This window comes from Heteronotia binoei, chromosome 13 (assembly GCF_032191835.1).
Source record: "Heteronotia binoei isolate CCM8104 ecotype False Entrance Well chromosome 13, APGP_CSIRO_Hbin_v1, whole genome shotgun sequence".
NCBI lineage: Eukaryota > Metazoa > Chordata > Lepidosauria > Squamata > Gekkonidae > Heteronotia > Heteronotia binoei.
Window position 1 is genome coordinate 34,372,036 of NC_083235.1, and position 21,072 is coordinate 34,393,107.

Sequence of the window (21,072 nt, forward strand, 5' to 3'; positions counted from 1 at the left end):
AAGGCTTGTTGAAAAGGGTGGATTGCATGATTCGTTCATAGATTAGGCTGGATCCAAACTAAACTGCTAATTTGCATGGCTTTCTCCTTCCCACTGCAGATCCCTCTCATGTTGTTCCTTAGGGTGGGGGGCTCTATCCCCTAAGAGCACTATTTTGGGGAGGTCAGTGGGGCTACAGCTGGAAGGGGGCAAGACAGGAAAGTTGCATTCTGCTGATGGAAAATTTAGTCTGGATCCCAGACACTGGGTTATGCATTGTTCTTGGATTAGCTGTGTGAATCTACAAAACAATTTACATGGAGAGCCCATTCTAACATTTCCCCCTAGGGATGCAATATGTGCTTCCCTTCTTCTCCCACTGAGTACAGAGAACTTTGTTTTTCTCCTAAATCTTTCTTTGAAGAATACTAAACATGGTTCACACATGGGGTTCACACATTGTGGTTGTTTATCCAACTGTGCACAACTGGGTACAGCTGATCCACAACTGCAAGCCTGTCTCTGCCCATGGAAATCTCTCACTAGACTAGGGTTCAAACATCTGGACCTATGTAATGGCCAGCCTTATATGGAAAAGGTGAAAGATCAGAGGGGAAGAGCTTTGAGAAGCTATTTACACAACGGATTGGAGGCTTTCACTTGCAAAATGGCAATGTGCTCCTATTCAGGTTGGGGGTGGTGGTCAACCTTTAATAGACTGTTTTCTTGGTCGAGGTGGTTTTTGATACAATTTTCACACTGGAGCTTCCTCCACCCCCACCCCCAGAGGAGACACGGCCTCCTCCAGTGCTATAACTGCTGCCGCCTCCCACGCTGACCCCACTTCCATAACCAGAGCCAAACCCGCTTCCCCCTCCAATGCTGTAGCTGCCGCCGCCAACACCGTAGCCGCTGCCACCTCCGTAACCAATGCCGTGTCCTCCTCCCAGACCAACACCATGTCCTCCTCCGCCTCCTCCTAAGGCAAGGCTTCCACCGCCGTATCCAGTGGAGCTGCTGACCACAGCTGGAAAACATGTATTTAAAAAGTTAGCTTTCCACCTCCTTGAAAAGAATAATCAGTCTTTAAAGTCTCCTTTTTAAAAAAAAAAAGTAGTCACAAACAGGAAAGAGCTACTTACAGACGCTCACGTTTCCAACTCCTTCACCGAACAATCTAGTAGAAGAAAGAAAGGAAAGATTACTAGGAGAAATTTGTGCAAATGCTTCAGCTTTTCAGCAGATTAGTTGTCTATTTAATGTAATCATGAATCTATTTTGAACTCAGAAGTAGTACTGTTTTCTCAGGAAAACAGGATTACCAATGATTTTTCTGTCACATATTCATGTGAATCTTTTCTTAAACTTCTTTTACAAAAAAGCATCTTTGTTTTAATTTTGTTAATGTCATGCATGTGTGTGTAGAAATAGGCTTCTACATGCAAGTACCTGGAAGAAGAACCACACACACAACCAGATGCCCTGCCCAAGGGTTCCTTTGCCCAATCCTTTGTGGCCAGGGCTGCACAAAGAGAGCCTTGCTAGAAAAGTAGTAGTCAGCTGTTTTGAGAGGGAACAGCAATAGAGCTGGGCCTAGTGCCCCTACTGATCAGCACAAGAAGACAAAAAAAAAGTTGGTATTCTTTGATGCGTGCCCAGGCATTCACACAGCCCGCCTCCTCGCTGCTGGTAGAGGCACCAGCCGCACATGCACATGAGGAGCACACAGCCTTTCAGACAGCCAGGAAACACACCCGATATATGATTTAGAGATTTGCTACTGGGAAGTACCCGGTAGCTATTTAATCCGGTCCCAGCCCATCCTAAGACGAGGTAAGAACAGGCGGGACTCGGGAGGCAGATGTGTGCATGTGATCATGCACATTAAATCTGGAGGGGAGGCATGGCTAAATTGGTCCAAATCTCTCTTGTGATCTCACCCATTATGTGTACAGTTGGATCAAGGCCTTGATTTTGTTCCTTAAAGAAATGATGAGGTGCATCAAGTAAACAGTGACACAAACTTAAAGACCGACCAGGGGCAAATTCAGTGCAATAAAGAGTTTCTATTTGAGAGTAGAGCAGAGAAGAAGGTGAAGTTCTAGGGAAGCTGTATGAATGGCCTGAATGCTTGTGGGCTGGAAAATGTGAAAAGAAATAGCTTGATAGAACGTGGGCCGAGCAACAGCAAAACTACCAAGCCTACTTTTCACAAGATGGCTGTTCACACTTGAGCCCCCACCAACCTGCTTTCTTCTCCCTCCAGCAGCTTCCTGTAGGTGGCAATCTCAATATCCAAGGCCAGCTTGACATTCATGAGCTCCTGGTATTCCTTGAGCTGCCGGGCAAGTTCTTGCTTTGTCTTCTGCAGGGCTTCCTCCAACTCATTCAGTTTCTGCCTTGCATCCTTGAGGGCCAGTTCCCCACGATCCTCAGCCTCGGCAATGGCTGCCTGGAGATTGGCACACTGTAAACCAGGACAATGGAGTAGTTAATGCAATGAATCAATGGGTTTCAAGACTGTTATCACTGTTTGATCTTTCCCCTTTCCCAATCCTGGGAATCATTCCCTTTAAACCAGTGGAATATACAGTTTGATACAACTCTCTTTTCAGTCATACTGATCAGGAGCCAATAGAAACAGTTAATGAAATTATCCCTGTTCTTCCACTAAACAGCCAGTGCTATTCAAGGCTTTGTTCTCTGGAAAACGAGATTCTTTCCCTCACGTCTGCCAAATGATATCAACAGAATTCTATGGAGAGGTTCCTACTTAATGTTTAGGATCTGGGGAATACTTTCAGAAACGACCCTGCAGAGGCTTACACATGTATGGTAGTTAGAGTTTCTGATGAGTACCTGGGAGACTTAGGTTTGAATTCCCGCTCCTCATTGGAAACTTGCTGGGGAACTTTGGACCAGTTGCACACTCCCTGTCTAAACTACCTCACAGGTTTCTTGTGAGGATAAAAAAAGGTGAGGAGTTTTGGGTAACCACTGGAGAGGAAGGCAGGTGAATGAAGCGAATGAATGAAATTGTTGCAATAGAATGTGCATGAATATGGAGGGGGAGAATGTTTCAACAAAGATAATCATGGGGGTCTGTGTGTGTGACATCCAGTGCTGATACAGAGGCATAGATGCCATAAGGGTGTTTGCCACTTCATAAGGAATCAGATGGGAAAGCATCTCCATCCATCTGGCACAAATAGACTAGGGTCTTGCATTTGTTCTTAGGGGTAAGGCTGTGGCTCTGTGGCAGAGCCTCTGCTTGGGATGCAGAAGGTCCCAGGCTCAATCCCCAGCCTCACCAGTTAAAACAATCGGGTAGTAGGTGATGCGAAAGACCTCTGCCCAAGACCCTGGAGAGCTGCTGCCAATCATAGTTGACCACACTGACCTGGATAGACCAATTGTGCGGCTCAGAATAAGGTAGCTTCACTTATTCATGTGGCTCTCATGTGTGCACTCATGTTTGCATGAGCTGCTCAGTTTTCCAGATTCAGCGGAATCAGTAGTGAACTGAGTGCACAAACAGTAGAGCCACCCATGCAGTGGTGGGATCAAGGATGATCTTCCACTTTTCCCCTATGTAAGTGTCATGCTAGTGCAAGTCCATTACTGTAGACCACTTCTGGCTCAGTGGAATGGCTTTTGACATGGACACTTCCATGGGAATTATTCCAGAAGTCAATACCACATTGGAATGATTCCCCACCCCCGAATGTCAGCATTTTATGTCTTCTGTATTGCTTATTGTGATGTTAATGGCAATTAATATTGCAGTAATATTTGAAGACTGGATAATGGAAGCTGGGTCTCCTTAGATGAACTTTGGAGGGTGTGGCCCATTTTACACGTCTGGCACTACCTAGGGAAAAGTGGAGGAGGAGAACCCTGATTTCATTTGCGATGCCCGAGAGGCATTATAAAGCGAGTAACTGGTTTGTTGAAGTCTTTGTGTAGACATCCTGTGGCTCTTGTACAATGAGAATTGCATTAAATCTGACATTATCAGATAAAGCTTGGTTACATGAGAGGGTGGAAATGCTATTTATAAAACCAGGCTTAGAGAAATGCAATTGAAACTGCTGTTTGCCCACTGTGATATTCCTTGCCCATAACTTTTATTATAATTTTCAACAGCCCACCCCCTCCCAAACGAGTATTTTGGCACTTGAAAAGGTGTGTGTGGGGAGTCAAGACTGCACAGTGCCTCTGCATCATGTTCCTGATCAGAATCAATTGGAACAGTTTTTGGGAGCAATTTTTCAACTGCTAAATTCTCATCTGAAAGGCACTGGTGGCCATTGCCTGGGTTGTCCCATGCCCACCTATAATGTGTAGTCTGGCTTTTACTGATAGCTAATTTTGGAGGACAGGAATAAGCTTTTTTCCAACCGGAAACAGATTGCTCAAACAAAGGTTAACAGAAAAGGAAGTGAGTACACAGCCTTGTTGTACACCTCTGGTACTTGGGTGAGCTGGCCTTTTGTTACAGCAACAGACCAAAATGGAGTTATTTCAGTAAAAACCTGTGAAGTGAAGAAAGGTTTGTTGACCATATAATAAAGAGGTTAATTCCTTGTCTTTTCCACTGTCTATGCTGACATTAGAGAAAATTAACATTTTATTAATCTTGGGTTTAATATATTGCCAGGAATCAGTTGGACACTTTGTGTGAGAGTTCCATGGTGGGAACCACTTTTTCTGTACTGCCTGCCAGAGCGATACCTCAGGGGAAATGGCAGAGATCCCTGATCTCATTTGCAGTGCCCAGGAGGCACTGCACAGACAAGTCATACTTTTGTTCTATGCTTTTGCATAGCTTCCCTGTGGTGCTTATGCCATGAGAACAATATTATCTGGATGATTATCAGCATGGCACTACAGACTAGTTGAGGAGACGTAGCTTGGTTATATGGAAAAAATTATTAAAATCAGATTTAGGTAATTAAACCAACCTTACAGCTTGGTTTCTTTGCAGCACAACATTTTAGGATAATAAGCTTTTTTAAAATCCCTCTTTTATCCCCAGCGAGGCCTCAAAGAGGCTTACAATGCTTTTCTCCCATCCTCTCTTTTACTGTCGCAATAATGACGCTGTGAAGTGGGTTAGGCTGAGAGTGTGTGACTGGCCCAAGGTCATCCAGCAAGCTTCCATGGCACAAGTGGGGATTTGAACCTGGCTCTCTCAGATTGGAAGTCAACATTTTATTTGATGCACTGGGTCTCTTATATAGCAGGCACAGGCTAGTGGCAGAAAGCTTTCTGGATTGAATTGTATTAGGCTAGGAGGGAGATTTTGATTTTTTTTGTGTTGAAATTTTATTGCTTAATTTGTATTGTTATGTTGTTTTGCCTGTGTATTGACTTTTATTTTTAACTTGTGTTTTTACTTGATGTACATCACCCAGAGCCCAGTCTAGGCCAGGATGGGGTGATTAAGTAAGTCAAATTGATGATGGTGGTGGTGGTAACAGCAACAATAATATGTATGTTTCATTGCTTCTGCGTGGCACAAAACTCCCGACATAAAATAGCATATGTATGAAAAGGGTTTAATCTAGTCTTCTCTCTGACATTCTGCTGTTCTCTCTGTGTGGCATGTTCCCTTGAAAAAAGATGCCTGGTTCTCCCACAACAAATGGCTGCCTGTACATGATTGTATGGAAGAAAGGATTGTCCATCTGCTAAACTGACAAACACATGTCCCAGGCCTCTATGTGCAAAATGCAATGCAACCAGACACAAAGTCTCCCCAGTACCTGTTTCTTCAAGGCGTCTATTTCACTTCGCAGCCTCTGGATCATCCGGTTAAGTTCTGCAATTTCTGTCTTTGTGTTGCGGAGGTCATCCCCGTGTCTCCCAGCAGAGACCTGCAGCTCTTCATACTGATGTTCAGGAAGAAAAAGGCATAGAATGCAAAATTTATGGTTAGCATGGTGAAGAAAAGGAAATCTCACCGGCATAGAGACATCAGGGAAGGAAGGGGGAACTGTGATCTCATCCTTCATGGTCTGGTGTATCACTTTGTGCTAATGAGAAGAGACTCTTCCTCAGATCAGATAGCCAAATCTGGAAGTTCCTACTCAGATGAAAGTTATTGTGGATCCCACCTATAATTTCTATGCATAAAAGGGTTTCCACAGCTTCCCTATTTCTGCCCCCTGTTTGCAGCTCCAAAAGCCTTTCACAAGGAAGTTCTTGTGGGAATAGATTGTGAGGACTGGAAGCTTGTCATTCGAAAGAGAAATTAAGCAGAAATAGACCTCTGTCACACATTTGTGGGCTTCAAACAGGACATCTAAGTGCCCCCAAACACATACTGCCAGTAAAAATGCTGGAACACATCAAAGGGCAGCAAAAATTATTGACACTCCCATGTCTGTTGCCTTAGACAGCCATTTCCTCCCATCTAATCATAGGAAAAGTTCTGAATAGCAAGAGAAGGACAGCTAACAACATGATAAAACCAGGGCCAGTTCACCACCCAAGTATCTACCTGAGAAAGTCCAGTTGGGTAAGTCAGGACAGGTGGAAGTGGATGCCCCCTGTACTCATGTCCCCTGAATCCACATCTAATTTCTTTTGATTGGAAATTTTGTGATTACTATAGATCTTCCATTAGTTTCTTGGCAAAGCCATTTACCTTGGATTGATACCATGATTCAGCTTCGCTTCGGCTCCTGTTGGCAATGTCTTCATACTGTGCTTTGACTTCAGCGATGATGCTGTTCAAGTCTAGGTTTCTGTTGTTGTCCATCGATAACACAACAGAGGTGTCAGATACCTGCTGCTGCATCTGAGCTAATTCCTGCAAGGAAGACCCAAATTGACTCAGCTGATACGTAGAGGACAGAATGAGGGCAGTTTTTCTGAAGACAGTTGAAGTCACATCTGGTCAGAGTACTGCTGAAAACTATTTCAGAAAATGAAAATCTTAACTAAGCCTCCTAGCCTGAATATGGCCTCAACATTTTCTGCAACATTCCCTGGGCTTACTTGGTTGGGTGTAGGGACCTTGAATCCCTAACTTGGATGGCCCAGGCTAGCCTAATTTTGTGAGATATTGGTAGCTAAGCAGGTGAGATATTGGTAGCTAAGCGGGGAGACAGCCAAGTAAACCCAGGGTTTCTACCATAGAAACAAGGAATGGCAAATGACCTCTGGATGTCTCTTGACTTGAAAACCAGCAAAAAAGAGAGGGCCTCAAAGAAGGGATACATTATGTTAGGAGCTTACTAGATAATGTTACTGTTTTTAAATTCATCAACAATATTTCAACAATTAAAAAAGAACTATCCATCAAAGTGGTATTTCAAAAGCCAAATGTACAGGACTTGTCTGAACCAGTTGCATGCATTGTTATAGGGACAATTATCCTAATCCAACAAGAGGGAGCTTAAACTGGAAACTGCTTTCCAATCATGGAGCCAGCATAGCTACAGACTAGACATCCCCACTCAAATTGTGGCGTTCGTTGAAGTCTCATTGGACTATCTTTTGATGTGCATCTTCAGCCACTGGTTACATTTCCTCTGAAATATTTGCATTATCTCTCAGAAATGGATGCCACTCTAGGAGTTCTGCCTGAGCTACAATAATTCAGGGCCCTTTTGCTTAACAAAGGAGTCGGCTTCCAAAATTCAAGTACTTGTTTTGATTGTTATCAAAACCTGCATGAAAAGGACCCTGGGAAGCTTGCATTTTGAATCTTTGACATTTCACATGCTGGCACCAATGAAACAGCATCATTGTGCAGGTTATTCAATTTGGCATTACTGAAATCTGCAACCTAATCAACAATTCTGATGCACTGGAATGTATTGTACAAAGATGACAGGAAAGAAGGGGTCCACGCTGCAACATTTATGCCATTTGAAAGCATGTTCTTATACTGCCAAGACTTAAATGGTCTGTGACGTCCCATACACGGTCTCCATGGTGCTATGGCAGAATATTGTGATTACCTAACTCAGTAGATGAAAGGTAAACGCAGACTGAACAGATTCAATTTATTGCAAACATTTCTCAATCAGAGTGATTAAGATGACTCAGATAGCCTGCCAAGGAAGAGGGTGGATTTCTTACTACTGGCAGTCCTCAAGTTCAGACTAGACATTGTCCCAAAGGAGATGATTTAGTCAAATACAGTTTCACTTGTCTTGATCCCGTAATAGCTGGAGGAAATCGGGCTTATGTTGCACAAGATGTGATAATTGATGTCACTGCGTCTCTACTTGCCTAAAAATCCATTTGTCTCTTCAAGTAAAAAGGTGGGTGGAGGGGGAAAGAACTCACTGGGAAATGCGACATGTCCAAAGGAGGGGGAATATGATTTGAAATTTCCCACAGAAGAGTACACACGTATATCCCAAAGGACAATGAGGTGCAGTCTTTACAGTGTTGGGATAAAAGAATGGAGACCTGGGCTCAGAACCCTGCTTGCTATGAAACTCATTGACTGCCAGGTCCTCCCCAGACACCAGCAGAAGGTGGGGTTAGGATTGCCAGCTCCAGGTTTGAAAACTCTGGGAATCTGGAGGTGGAGCCTTGGGAGGACAGGAACCTCAACAGCATAGCATGTCATAGAGTCTACCTTCCAAATCATCCATTTTCTCCAGGGGAACTGAATTTAGTAGTCTGGAAATGAGCTGTAATTCTAGGAGACCCCAAGTCCCACCTGGAGGCTGGTGTCCCTATTGGTTGACCTTGGGCCAGTCATCCTCTCTTAACCTACCATACCTCACAGGGCTGTTGTAGGGACAGAAAAAAGAACCACATACACTGTCCTGAGCTCCTTGGAAGAAAAACATAGCTTTCTACGCAGGTAGGATGTCTCAGGTTCAATCCATGGCACCTCAAGCTAACAGAGCTGGGAAAGTCCTTGAGAAGAGCTGTAAGTTAGACTAAACATTACTGGCTTAGATGGATCAGGAGTGTGATTTCATATGTTTAGTTCCAGCTCTAGGGGATAGAAATATGGGGTACCCAAAGTCAGATGCTCACCGCCTCAAAAAGTGCTTTCATGAACTCAATTTCATCAGTCAGTGAGTCTGATTTGCCGCCAAGTTCAATCTTGTTCATATAGGCGCTATCAACATCCTGCAGAAAACATAGGGAAAATCATTTGCATTCAAAAAGACCATTTTTTTTTCAGAAGCTGAACAAGTCCTGCCATTCATTTCATCTCTTGAAGAATTCTGTATTCCACATATTTGGTTGGCTCTAATTTCTAATTATCTGTCAAACTACACAAGGACTGTGTGATTCTTGTGATCCTTATGAGTTAGAGTGCAGTGGGAGAGTGGAAGAAAAAACATTAACTTTGGAAGAAAAAAACATTAACGTGGTAAACTGAAGGGTTTAGCTATCATGGTATATCAGAGACTCTGGTATCAGCTAATTCAGGACTACCAATTTGGGGCGGTGTTGGGCCATTGATATAACCTAGTATAAAGTGGGTGCATATTACAAAAATAATCCTTACCTTCTTCAGCACAACAAATTCATTCTCTGCACCTGTACGCCTGTTAATCTCTTCTTCATATCTGTTGAAACAACCGAGAGAAAAGACTTCATCAGCATGTTTCAATACAAGTACCTATCATAGAGAGAGGAGACATGAGTATAATGACAGCCAAATCAGCCAACTAGTAGGTTGTTTTTCAGTCCACTTTTTGTGAATGTTCTCCCATGCCATTTGGTCCATGGAGACTGGCTGCTCCATTTCCACGTATACTTTCGAAAATTAATCCCATTTTACTTCCAAGTTATTAGAACTTGCAGAAACTCTATCTGCATGTTGCATAGTTTTCATTAGGACTGCTGGATGGATATACAGGACCATGGATTCCATGGGTGACTATAATTAAAGCCAGTGTTGCATAGTGGTTAGAGACTAGGACCAGAGAGATATAGGTCCAAATTTACAGTCAGATAGGAAGCTTACTGGATGGCTGTCAGTCAGGCATTCTTTTTCTCCCAGTCCAACCTGCCTCATGGGATTTCTGAGAGCATATAATGAAGAAGGGGGCAGCTCTTTGGAGGAGAGTGAGATAAAAATATGGTAGAAAACGATCACATGAGCGTCTGGCCATCTGAAGTTCCTCTCATGTGTGATACATTTCTCTATAAAACTGCAGGTAGATACTAGCAGAAGTGTCCAATTTTTAATTGATGGAAACCACCCTCATTCTTTAGTAGCTTGCTGGGAAATGTCAGTTTATTTTTGAATCAATATTCTGAAATATCAAGTCAGATATGAAGAGTTGGATTCATTGGAAACTTCATGGAGGAAAGGGTTGTTTGAAGAGATCTTTCTCCACCTTCCCCCAGTAGCTTGAAAATCTTTTCTAAGGATCAGAGTTGGAAGGGATCTCTAGATGATCATGGAGGTCCTTTCCAGCTCTATGATTCTATGATCAGGGAGCCTTGCAAACCAAATGGATGTGTTGCAGTAATGGTAGGTGAGGTAAAATTGCCTAATTCTCCCTCCTCAGCTGATACAAGTTGTTAGAAGATGAAGAAGGCACCAGTTCAGTCACAGCAGGCTTCTTGAGAAGGGAGAAGGAAAGCTAAGATCAACTACACCAAACCCTTCTGTGAACTTTTCCATTGGATCCAACCCAACCCAACCCAATAGCATTCTATTATTCTTTAACTGTATAGATACTTAAATGTCATGTTTTTACTACAGATTTAACCTAGTTTATCTATCATTCTGTCCTGAAAGAGAATACTAAGATCAGATCTAGCGATGATTGACCATGTTCAGTACCCTCACAAAGCTACCATTCCCACAATTCATAATTCCCATGATGACTGTTAAACTGAAATAATGCAGAAGAAAAAGTCTGAGGAGAGCTATATTCCCAGTTGTCCTATTCTTTGCTAGTTTCTACAGGATGTGATGACTTGCTTTCTTCAGCAGTGTGGAACTATCTGTTCTGCTGGAACTATCTGTCTAAGTGGGCACATGGTCTGTCTTTGAGACACTCAATGGTATGGCTACATGGGTGGAGGGGGATGGTAAATGGTTGGTCCTTTTTTTGGCATGAGATTAATTGGACGACACAGCCTACTGTATGAACAAGTTTCAGTGACTTCCTTCCACTAAGACTCTATCAGGTAAGATCTTTTTTCCACTTGAAGGAGATTTAGCAGAAAGAGTCATTGGAACCAACTGATCCAAGTTAGTGGATCAGAGACATTGAACCCAACAGATCAGTTCTGTTGACCAATATGGGTAGATCACAATACTCATCAGTAACAAGAACAGCAAGGGCTGCTTCCTGTATTACATTTATTTTAGGTATACACTTAAAAGTTAATAAGATATGCTGTAATCAGAAACATGAATATTATGTGGGTATATGCAGCTGTTTGTCCAATCTATGCTTTGGGTCAAACTCACGTTGGTTGCTATGAAATCTATGAAAGAGGCCTGGTTGTTACTGGCTGCAGCTGTTAAAATACTATGGGTTGAATCCAACTAACTTTTTTGCTAGTGAAAAAAAAAAGAAGAAGAGGAGTCAGTGTCCCCTTGATCACAAAAGGACTATGCTGGGAATCATGGAACTTGCATGGGCAAAAACCATGTGGAGTGGTGGCTGTAGTAAGGAAGGGAATTAAGTGAGATTGAATGAAAAAGCTGGCTGGATCCAACCCTTAATTTTGCTACAGCTGGAATGGGTAGTGCTAATTCATGCCAAGAATTTAATTTAATCCACACTTCTTTAGCTAGGCTTAGCAAAAGGAACTTGTTACTGTAGAAGCATTCATGAAATTTCATGACTTCAGGCCCAGTCAACCCATCAAGTAGACATGGTAGGGCTGGCATCCACTAGAAATGAGACAGGAAGGATTTGCATCTGGCAGGTTCTTTGTAAGAGCTTTTGATGCCAGGCTTTCTATTCATTTTGTCTTCCAGTAAATGACTTTCAAAAAAGAAGAGATGATGCTGGGAAGGAGCTTGGAAGAATCAACATGGATTTCAGCACAATATTACAATGCTGTGAACAGAAGTTAAGAAATGGCTGTATGTCTGATGTTTTCAGTACTCTGGTACATATTGTAGACATGACCCCTGCCAAGCCTTGGCCAGAAAAGTGGTTTGGTTAGATGCAAGCAATAACTTTGATATAATTTACTGACCTATGTAATTTTCAGCTAGTCTGAACACATTAGTGATGCAAAGTCTGTCTGGAGCAATACCAGTAGGACAGGGGTGGTCAATGGTAGCTCTCCAGATGTTTTTTGCCTACAACTCCCATCAGCCCCGTCCATTGGCCATGCTGGCTGGGGCTGATGGGAGTTGTAGGCAAAAAACATCTGGAGAGCTACTGTTGGCCACCCCTGGTATAAGATTTAAATCTCAGATACCCGCCTAACTAACAAGTATCAGTAGTTGTTTAATATGGTCTTTAGACCAGCATACAGTTCACTCTGGCCAATAAGGTGGAAACTTAACTTGTTGCCAAATCAAAGGGATGCAGGGGAAGAGTACAGGATTTCCCGTGGCGCAGAGTGTTAAAGCTGCAGTACTGCAGTCCTAAGCTCTGCTCATGACCTGAGTTCGATCCCCAGTGGAAGCTGGGTTTTCAGGTAGCCCGCTCAAGGTTGACTCAGCCTTCCATCCTTCCGAGGTTGGTCAAATGAGTACCCAGCTTGCTGGGGGCGGGGGGGGGGAAGCGTAGATGACTGGGGAAGGCAATGGCAAACCACCCTGTAAAAAGTCTGCCGTGAAAACTTTGTGAAAGCAACATCACCCCAGAGTCAGAAACGACTGGTGCTTGCACAGGGGACCTTTCCTTTCATATATATACATATTGCACTTTAGAGCAGGCTAGAATGTGTTAGCCAGTTTATATATGCACATTCTTACCTATCTAAGATTGCAGTCCAATATGCTTTTACTTGAATTTAGACAAAACATGCAAAAGATTGGTCTGTCTATCTAGAAAGCAATGCACATAAGAATAAAAAAGAATGTTCCCTGTCATGCAACCTGGGGTGGACACAAGAGGCTTACTTGTTTTTGTAGTCTTCCACCATATCTTGCATGTTCCTCAGTTCTGAATCCAGCCTTCCCCGTTCACCCACTAAACCATCAAGTTGCCTCCTAAGATTAGTGATATATTGTTCATAAAGGGGTTCCATGGTGTTTCGCCGAACAGTTGTCCCCTGTTCTTGTAAGAGTGCCCATTTGGTTTCAAGGACTTTATTCTGTTGTTCCAGGAATCGGACCTGCAAGAAAGAAGAGGGAAGGGTTGGTAATATTGGATAGCAAACTATGCATCCACTGGAAGGGAAAGGATGCTGTCCAAGGTATGTGTGTGTAAGAGAGAGAGATGAAAAGCACCACTCTTCTATGGAGCTTTAGTCTTAAACCCCAGCTGAAAGGTCACCTACATACATCTATTTTCAATCTAGATTTCAAACTCCTGGGGGGCAGAGACTTTTCTTTTGCTTCTCTCTTTAAAGAGCCATGTGTTTACATAAGAGCATGCAAAAAACCCAAAGGATAATATATAACGAAGGATAAAAATGCTAAGGATAAAAGCAAAGAGAATGACTGAAGTGAGTAACCATGTTGGTCTGAAGCAACAGAACAAAGTTTGAATCCAATAGTACCTTTAAGACCAACAAAGTTTTATTAGAGGTATAAGCTTTCATGAAGAAGTGTGTGTGCCCATGAGAGCTTATATCTTGAACAAAACTTTGTTGGTCTTAAAAGTGCCACTGGACTCAAACTTTGTTCAGCAAAGAGAATGGATAGAGAAGGTACAGATAGAATTTTGAAAAGTGCTCTGGAACACTAGCAATCCCTGTTTGGGGACTGAAACATTATCACCAGCTCCTCTACAAACATGGACCAACATAATTTAATTGATGGCTAATAGGGACACCAGTTGGTGTCTACTGAAATTTTGTCAGAAGTATAATGGGAAATTAACTTTTCTCCAAGCGACATGAAACAGACTGACATATGCATGCCTTTTAAAATGCATTTCCCCTTGGTGCATGTCATTTATTCTGTATTTTTATGATTGAGGTTTATATCGATACTGGTTTTTATATGACTTTTTATGGAATGTAAGCTGCCCTTGAGCCTGCTTCGGCAGGGAGGGCAGGATATAAGCCAAAGAAATAAAATAAATAAATAAATTTATTGCATTTTTAAAACTTCTCCTTTTCTCCAAGAAGAGCTGTGCCATCATATTGGCTCCTCTGAATGCCAAGCATGTAACAAAGACGTGTTTTATCACACAAACTATTACCAAAACCATAACTAATAACAAAAAATAACAAAGGACTACCAAGCAGCATGAAAAGTCTAATTTTTGGACAAAATAATCTGTTTTCTAAATCTACTCAGTTGATTCACACAGATCATAGACTCTGAAGCAATTGCAGTTTCCACAGTATTTTAATTGCAGCTCATGAATAAAGTTCTTGTCCCTGGCCTCCCCCCTCAATTTCTGAAGCAGGGACATCCCTACTATACTAGTGTGGGTTTTCTCTGCTTTGAAGATGCACATTCTTTTGGGAAACAGACGTGGCTTAAGGGCATCAGGCCAGAATACTGGGGACAATTTCTTGAAGCTGTTTAATAATTAAAGTAGTCAGGTCTTCATTTCTCCCTATATGGTGACTAGTGTGGCATCAGTTATACCATAAAACAAGGATGCCCATTTCTATATTGCTGGAAGCCACATATTTCCCAGAAACTGATCACATGAAGCTGCCTTAAATTGATTCAGACCATTTGTCTATCAAGGTCAGCATTGGCTACTCTGCCAGTGGCTTCCCAAGATTTCAGGGAGAGGTCTCCTATATCACCTACTACCAGAACCTTTTATCTGGAGATGCAGAGAATTGAGCCTAGTACCTTCTGCAGGCAAAGCTGATGCTGTACCACTGAGTCATCATGAGACATTATGCCTGGATGTTATACAGCCATCTTTGCTATAAAGGATAAAGTAACTTAACAACTTAACAATTGCACGTGCATAACCATTCTAGGGGAGAAAAAAAGGTCACTGGTCCATTCTTATCCATCCCTACTTATGCTGTGACATCATGGAGAAGCAACCACTCTTTGCATGTTATAAGTAATCTCAAACCACTGCAGTGGGAGAAGGAATTGACTGTGGGATAAGTCCCCTCAGATGTAGAAAAGCCCCCAATATTCAAGAAGTAAAACTCTCCAATATTCAATTAATCTGTGTACTTACCTTGTCAATAAAAGAGGCAAATTTGTTGTTGAGTGTCTTGATCTGCTCCCTCTCTTGTGTGCGCACTTTTTGAATCTCTGGGTCAATCTCCAGGTGGAGTGGTTGCAGGAGATTCTGGTTGACAGTCACCTCTTGAATTCCACCAGGTGGGCAAATGGGAAACCCTGGTCTTCCACCAAAACCTGGAGCACCTACTGCAAAGGCAGATCCAGGAACTCCAAACCCTGGTCCACCGAAACCAAAACCTGCACCACCAGCACCACCTGCGCCACCACCAAAACCAAATCCAGCCCCTCCACCAGCACCATAACCACCACCGAAACCTGATCGGTAATTTCCACCATAAGAAATTCGTTTGTTTCCACCTAGGCTGTACATGCTTCGACTGCCAAAGCCACCACCGTGTCCATAGCCACCACCTCCACCTCCAACTCTTGTACCTCCAACCCGAGAAACAGAGTATGAGCTAAAACTTGATCTCCCGCCTCCACCACCACTGCCACCAACAATGGCAGAACCAGAGGAGAAGCCCCTGCTGCCTCCTCCAGAGGATGTTCTATAGGAGATACGACTCATAGTGATGGTGGTGGTGTTCAGAGAGGGATGGGAAAAAATGCAAGGAAAGGTTTGGGCTACAAGCAGAGCTTCAGAGAAAGAGCAGAGAACGAAGGAGGCAGAACCCCTCTGATATAGAGGAGCGGGAAATCTCCCCTTTTATGTGCTTGGGGGAGGAAAAAAAACCTGGCAAGAGATTCAAGGCAATCTGATGTGTTCATAGGCTTGCCTTGCAGCAACTTGTCTCATTAAACACACCTACTTGACAGTAAGAAGGCGGGGGTGGGGAGGGGGAGAGACATCGTCTGCAGACAGGGAGGGAGGCACTGAAGGAATAGGAATTTTCCCTTTTTCAAGGAGGGTGTGCCATAAATTACAAAGAAATGGGAAATGAGATTATAACCACAGTGTTGGCATATTTGGGATTTTCAACTCTTCATGTTAAGATTCTGTATGCTCAAGGGAAGGGAGAGGACCATACTGTAAGACCTGAGCACCGCAGCATGTTATGTGGATTTTAATTACTCCACCATTCCAAGGTCTTCAGTGAGACTTCAGAAAGGACAGGAGCTAAAACAGGCACAACTTGGTTTCCTTCTTTGGTCTTTTTCAGGCAGTGATGGGTATGAAGGATTTGCCATATACAACAGTTTGATCTCCATTGTGTATTTAATCAACTTTTAAAAACTGTGTATAGTGTTTCATGCTTCATAAATTTCTGACTTCCCAATGAATTAGATTGGATAATGAAAGCGCCTCAGACTGAGACAGATCTTCAGTGCTTTGAGGCAAGCATTGTCTATTTCAACTGCCGCAGCTCTCCAAGATCTCAGGCAAGGAAAGGTCTTTCCTCACCTTTCTACCTAAGATCCATTCAGTAGAAATGCACAAGATTTTATTTATTTATTTTCCTCATCTTCCTCATGCAAAGCATATGTTGTTAGGGTCCTTTGAAGAAGATGGGCTACCCTCTGATTTATGCAAAGAGGCTACTCAGAGCAGGGGCTAGAACTGGATTCTCCTTCAGAGCAGAATCTAGCACTCCATCCAACTGGATTCCATTGCCTTAGGAGACCCAAACATTCAGCTGTAACAGAGGAACAATCTTCATATGCTGTTAATTATCTTTGTGTAAGATTTCAAAGGGCATTTCAAAGATTTCAAGTGCGCTGGAAGTTGTGTTCATAACTGGCATTGTGAGACTAGAAACAGAATTCAGGTGAATTCTAATAATATTTTCCCTCAGAATCATTGCGTTGTTGGGCAGGGGCTGAATGTTGGGTTAAGCCGATGTTTATATTACTATTATTATCAATTAAATATTCTGTTTAAAAACCTGCCTTTGTGGTTTTAAAAGATTTGTTATGGTTTTTGGAGGAAATCCTGAAAAATAAGTTAACGATCAGCATCTCCGACTCGCTGTTATAAGTTTCTTAATGGACATTTAATTCTTAAACCATTCAGTTGTGAGACTTCGTTATGTGCATGTCCTTTCCGTAATTGTACTGTATCTTGATTTTCAGTAATGCAGAAACCTTAAGGAAGTAATATAGAATGAAGAAATATGATCCCTTTGAAATGTTTCTGAGCTCCCAATAAAATGCCAAGAGCATAACTTAGCAGTTGGACTGTGATGTCAGCTCATGTATCTTGAATTGAATCTGCTTCCTTGGCTTGAATGTGTCATGTTCAAGTGGCTGCAAGCATGGTTTGAGAGCACAGGGTGCTCTTATTTTATTCAAGGGCGAGCAAGTCTCAACCTGCTTCACATTTGGATGGAAAACCACCTTGGAGTCCCACGGAACCCACTCTGCTACTCAAATTGGAGGAACACATTAATTGATACCATCAGCATGTTTCCATGATGCTGATGTCCCTGGTTTCATTGCAGCTTTCTGCAGAGCTGCACAGAAAGACTAGGATTGCAGAAGCTTGCAATGAAAGAAGGAGTTGCATAGTCAGACGTGTGAGATACAAGCCCAGAGACTGAATAGCTGAAAGGCATCAGCATGATGGGAACATCAGCATCGTCTCATTGTTGAAAAGTGATCGCTTTAATAGATTAGTTAGCTTCTTCATCTTCTTCTTCTTTCCACTTCTCCAATCTATCGGAAGACTTGATAGAACCTGAATCAAAAGCCAATTTCTTTTCTCATAGCAATCGGAAAAATCTAAAAGGTGTTTGCACAATTTGTTTCGTTTCCAGGCATTCCTGTCACCGCATGCTGCCAATAGCGTGAGTCATTTGCACCTGAGGCTCACTTAAGAATATGTTATTGTGTATTAATATTCGTTGGAGCGACACTTCAGTTGCATGGGCAAGCCTAGATTGTAGCAAGGGGGTGCTCTAATCTTGGAAAACTGTAGGAGCTTGGGAGAGCCTTACTCCTTGGGTGTTCTCAGCAAACCACTTTTGCTGTCCCTTCTGGCCATTTCTTCATCCAGTGTGGGAGGGGCCAGCATTAGAGTATTAAAAGTCAAAATCAAATCTGACCACTGAATACACACATGCCCTGTACATTGAGACTTGAAATTCTTACTGCATTTTGCAACTGCTGTGAAGGGTCTGACCTCAGTGGTAGGGTACATGTTTGGGATTGCTCAATGGTGGCCCATTGACCAGTTCCTAAGCATCTTCAGAGCTCTGATGTGTGTGGAGCATTCTAAAATATTTGGCCCAGTTTAGGGCCACTGAACTAGTGAGCCCCGTGGTGCAGAGTGGTAAAGCTGCAGTACTGCAGTCCAAGCTCTCTGCTCACAATCTGAGTTCGATCCCGGCAGAAGCTGGGTTCAGGTAGTCGGCTCCAGGTTGACTCAGCCTTCCATCCTTCCGAGGTCGGTAAAATGAGTACCCAACTTGCTGGGGGGGGGGGGAAGTGTAGATGACTGGGGAAAGCAATGGCAAACCACCCCATAAAAAGTCTGTCATGAAAACATTGTGATGCGACGTCACCCCAGAGTCAGAAATGACTGGTGCTTGCACAGGGGACTGCCTTTACCTTTAGGGCCCCTGAAATGTGCACACAGGGCTCTGGAACATAGATGCAGTATTTCAGAGAGTATGTTGAAAAATTAAAAATTACAGTGCCTTTCCCTTTCTACTGATGTGAATAAAGAAGGAAGTCCTTGAAGGTTAAGGAAGCTCCATGTACTCATATGAGCCCTGAAAGGAATTGCTAGATTGGGGAAAGTAGAATGACTCCCCATAGCCACTCAAAGTTCCACATGCGTATCAGAGCCCCTGAGTATTCACTAGACACCAGATCTTTGAGACCCTCAACGTTTTACATACAGAACAAATCTACATATAAAACTCTAAATTATTTTTCTCCAAAAACAACATTTTTGAGTATGTATCGTAAGTACATTTTTAAAAAATCAGAAAATAATTAATAGGGATTGGCACAGACCCAAACCTGAGCCAAAGTTTCATCCAAACTTTGGTCAGTTTGTGAATCCTGGACCAAAGTTTGGGAAAGGAGCCTTCCCTGAACACTCCCTGACCTTCTGCTCAGTTTGGTTCAGGAGTTCGGCCCCTCCACATACACGCACCGCTTCCGAATAGTGTCAGGTGCCACCCCTCCACACACACATCCGTATCATCCAGAAGTGATGCAAGTGTGTCACACAATATGCTCTCGTCACTTCCAGGTAATGTGGGCACATTGACTGTGCCTGATACCACCTGGAAGGGGTGTGCATGTGTCAGGGAGCCGACACACTTGTGTCACTTCTGGATCATGCAGACGCACCAGGGGCAATGCCTGATGCTGCTTGGAAGTGACATTGCTGGGGGGCCCCCGAACCAGTTCAATTTGGGCAGGCTTTGCTCAGGGGTTTGGTTTGCGGCTGCCCAGTTCATGAATCCCAAACTGAACTGGGTTTTCCAGGTCTGTGCCCATTGCTAATAATTAATCGTTATGATTTCCGTGAAATCAAATTATGGGTGGATTCACCGCTTTGCTCTTTTGGTACATTAACATTGCTGGAAAATGCATGTAGGTTTTTTTAAAAAAAATATTCTTGAGGATACAGACATGTTCAGGCATTCATTTTTATTACTACAGTAGGAGATTCTTAACATTAAGCAGTTTTTTAGATACATCCATCCATATTTCCTCCCCCCCTCCTTTTGGCATATGTAATTATTTTATATTAAAGCTTCTGTCAGTTTAGTTACAACTAAAATTTGTGTTAAATACAGAGCTGCCATTTGGAATTTCAGTTAATTAAGGGAACTAGAAAAGTGCAGCTCTTGCTAATGATGACAGAAATGGAAAAAAACACATGTGAACTTGCTCAGGTTGTTGGGAATGCTTCAGGCTTTAGTTTCTGACAGTCTTTTGGGTGATAGAAGTTTTGGAGATAATTTTCAGACCAGAGGTGCTTCCTGTCCCGAAGCCTTTTCCACTCCCAGAACTGAAATTGCTTCCTCCAAAGCTTAATCCGCTACTACCACCATAACCACTTCCAAGACCAAGTCCACTTCCGAAGCCATTGCTCCCAAGGCGGCCACCACCACCACCTCCAAAACTCAAGCTACTTCCAAGGCCAAAACCTCCTCCATCAAGACCAAGAGCACCAAACCCTCCACCTCCTCCTCCAAGACTGCCATAACTTCCTCCTAGGCCAGATCCACCACTGCCAACACCTCCAGCACTGGAACTGACAACAGCTGTAAGGAAACATAGATTGATTAGATGCCTAATAGGACTGTCTTTGTACGTTCTATAAAGATTAAAGAAACAGTCCAATTGGGCAGGAGGATTTGCTGTTTTAGTCCATTGGTCTTCTTGGTCTGCAGTAGAACAGCAAAATCCAAGTCCGGTAGTACCTTAAAGATCATGTATCTGAAGAAGGGAGCTTTCACTCTCAGCAGTTGACACCCCCAAAATTTCATTGGATTCTAAGGTGTCACTGGACTCAAATCTAGCTGTTCCACTGGTCTATGTATTTCAACCATGTATCTGGGCAATTGTGGGCAACTGTAATGCCTCTGACGTTTCTCTGGTCCTGCCATTGCAACAGAGTCCCAGTGAATACTTAGTACCTTGTGATCATGCAGGGCCCTGGCCCTAGACTGTCTGGCACACCCTAGGCAAGGCTAAAGTCTGGCACACCAAACCCCCGCACATGGAGGGTGCCCAATTTGAACCCCCCAGAAGGTTGGCACCCTAGGCAATCACCTAGTTTGCCTAGTGGCAGAGCTGGCCCTGTGATCATGTTGCTATGTGTACTTTCCAAGATGGAACAGACCCAATGGTGTCTCTGCTTTAGTGATTGCATACAACATGCA

The 21,072-nt window shown here is 43.0% G+C and overlaps 2 protein-coding genes across 2 annotated transcripts in view; both read right to left on the reverse strand.

Moving 5' to 3' along the window:
• Positions 1-377: 377 nt before the first annotated feature.
• LOC132581772 (keratin, type II cytoskeletal 6A-like) lies at positions 378-15,919 on the reverse strand. The gene is made up of 9 exons (XM_060253179.1): positions 15,222-15,919; positions 13,016-13,230; positions 9,473-9,533; positions 8,992-9,087; positions 6,632-6,796; positions 5,748-5,873; positions 2,226-2,446; positions 1,122-1,156; positions 378-1,006 (listed from the first exon to the last, which is right to left on the reverse strand). The coding sequence occupies exons 1-9, from the start codon at positions 15,795-15,797 to the stop codon at positions 690-692; spliced, it is 1,812 nt and encodes a 603-aa protein (XP_060109162.1). The 5' UTR covers positions 15,798-15,919; the 3' UTR covers positions 378-689.
• A 3,897-nt stretch (positions 15,920-19,816) lies between these two features.
• LOC132581762 (keratin, type II cytoskeletal cochleal-like) overlaps positions 19,817-21,072 on the reverse strand; it is a 33,958-nt gene continuing 32,702 nt past the window's right edge. The window contains exon 9 of the mRNA XM_060253168.1: positions 19,817-20,451. Within this exon, the coding sequence (XP_060109151.1) occupies positions 20,102-20,451 (350 nt within the window). The 3' untranslated portion in view covers positions 19,817-20,101. The remainder of the gene's footprint in view (positions 20,452-21,072) is intronic.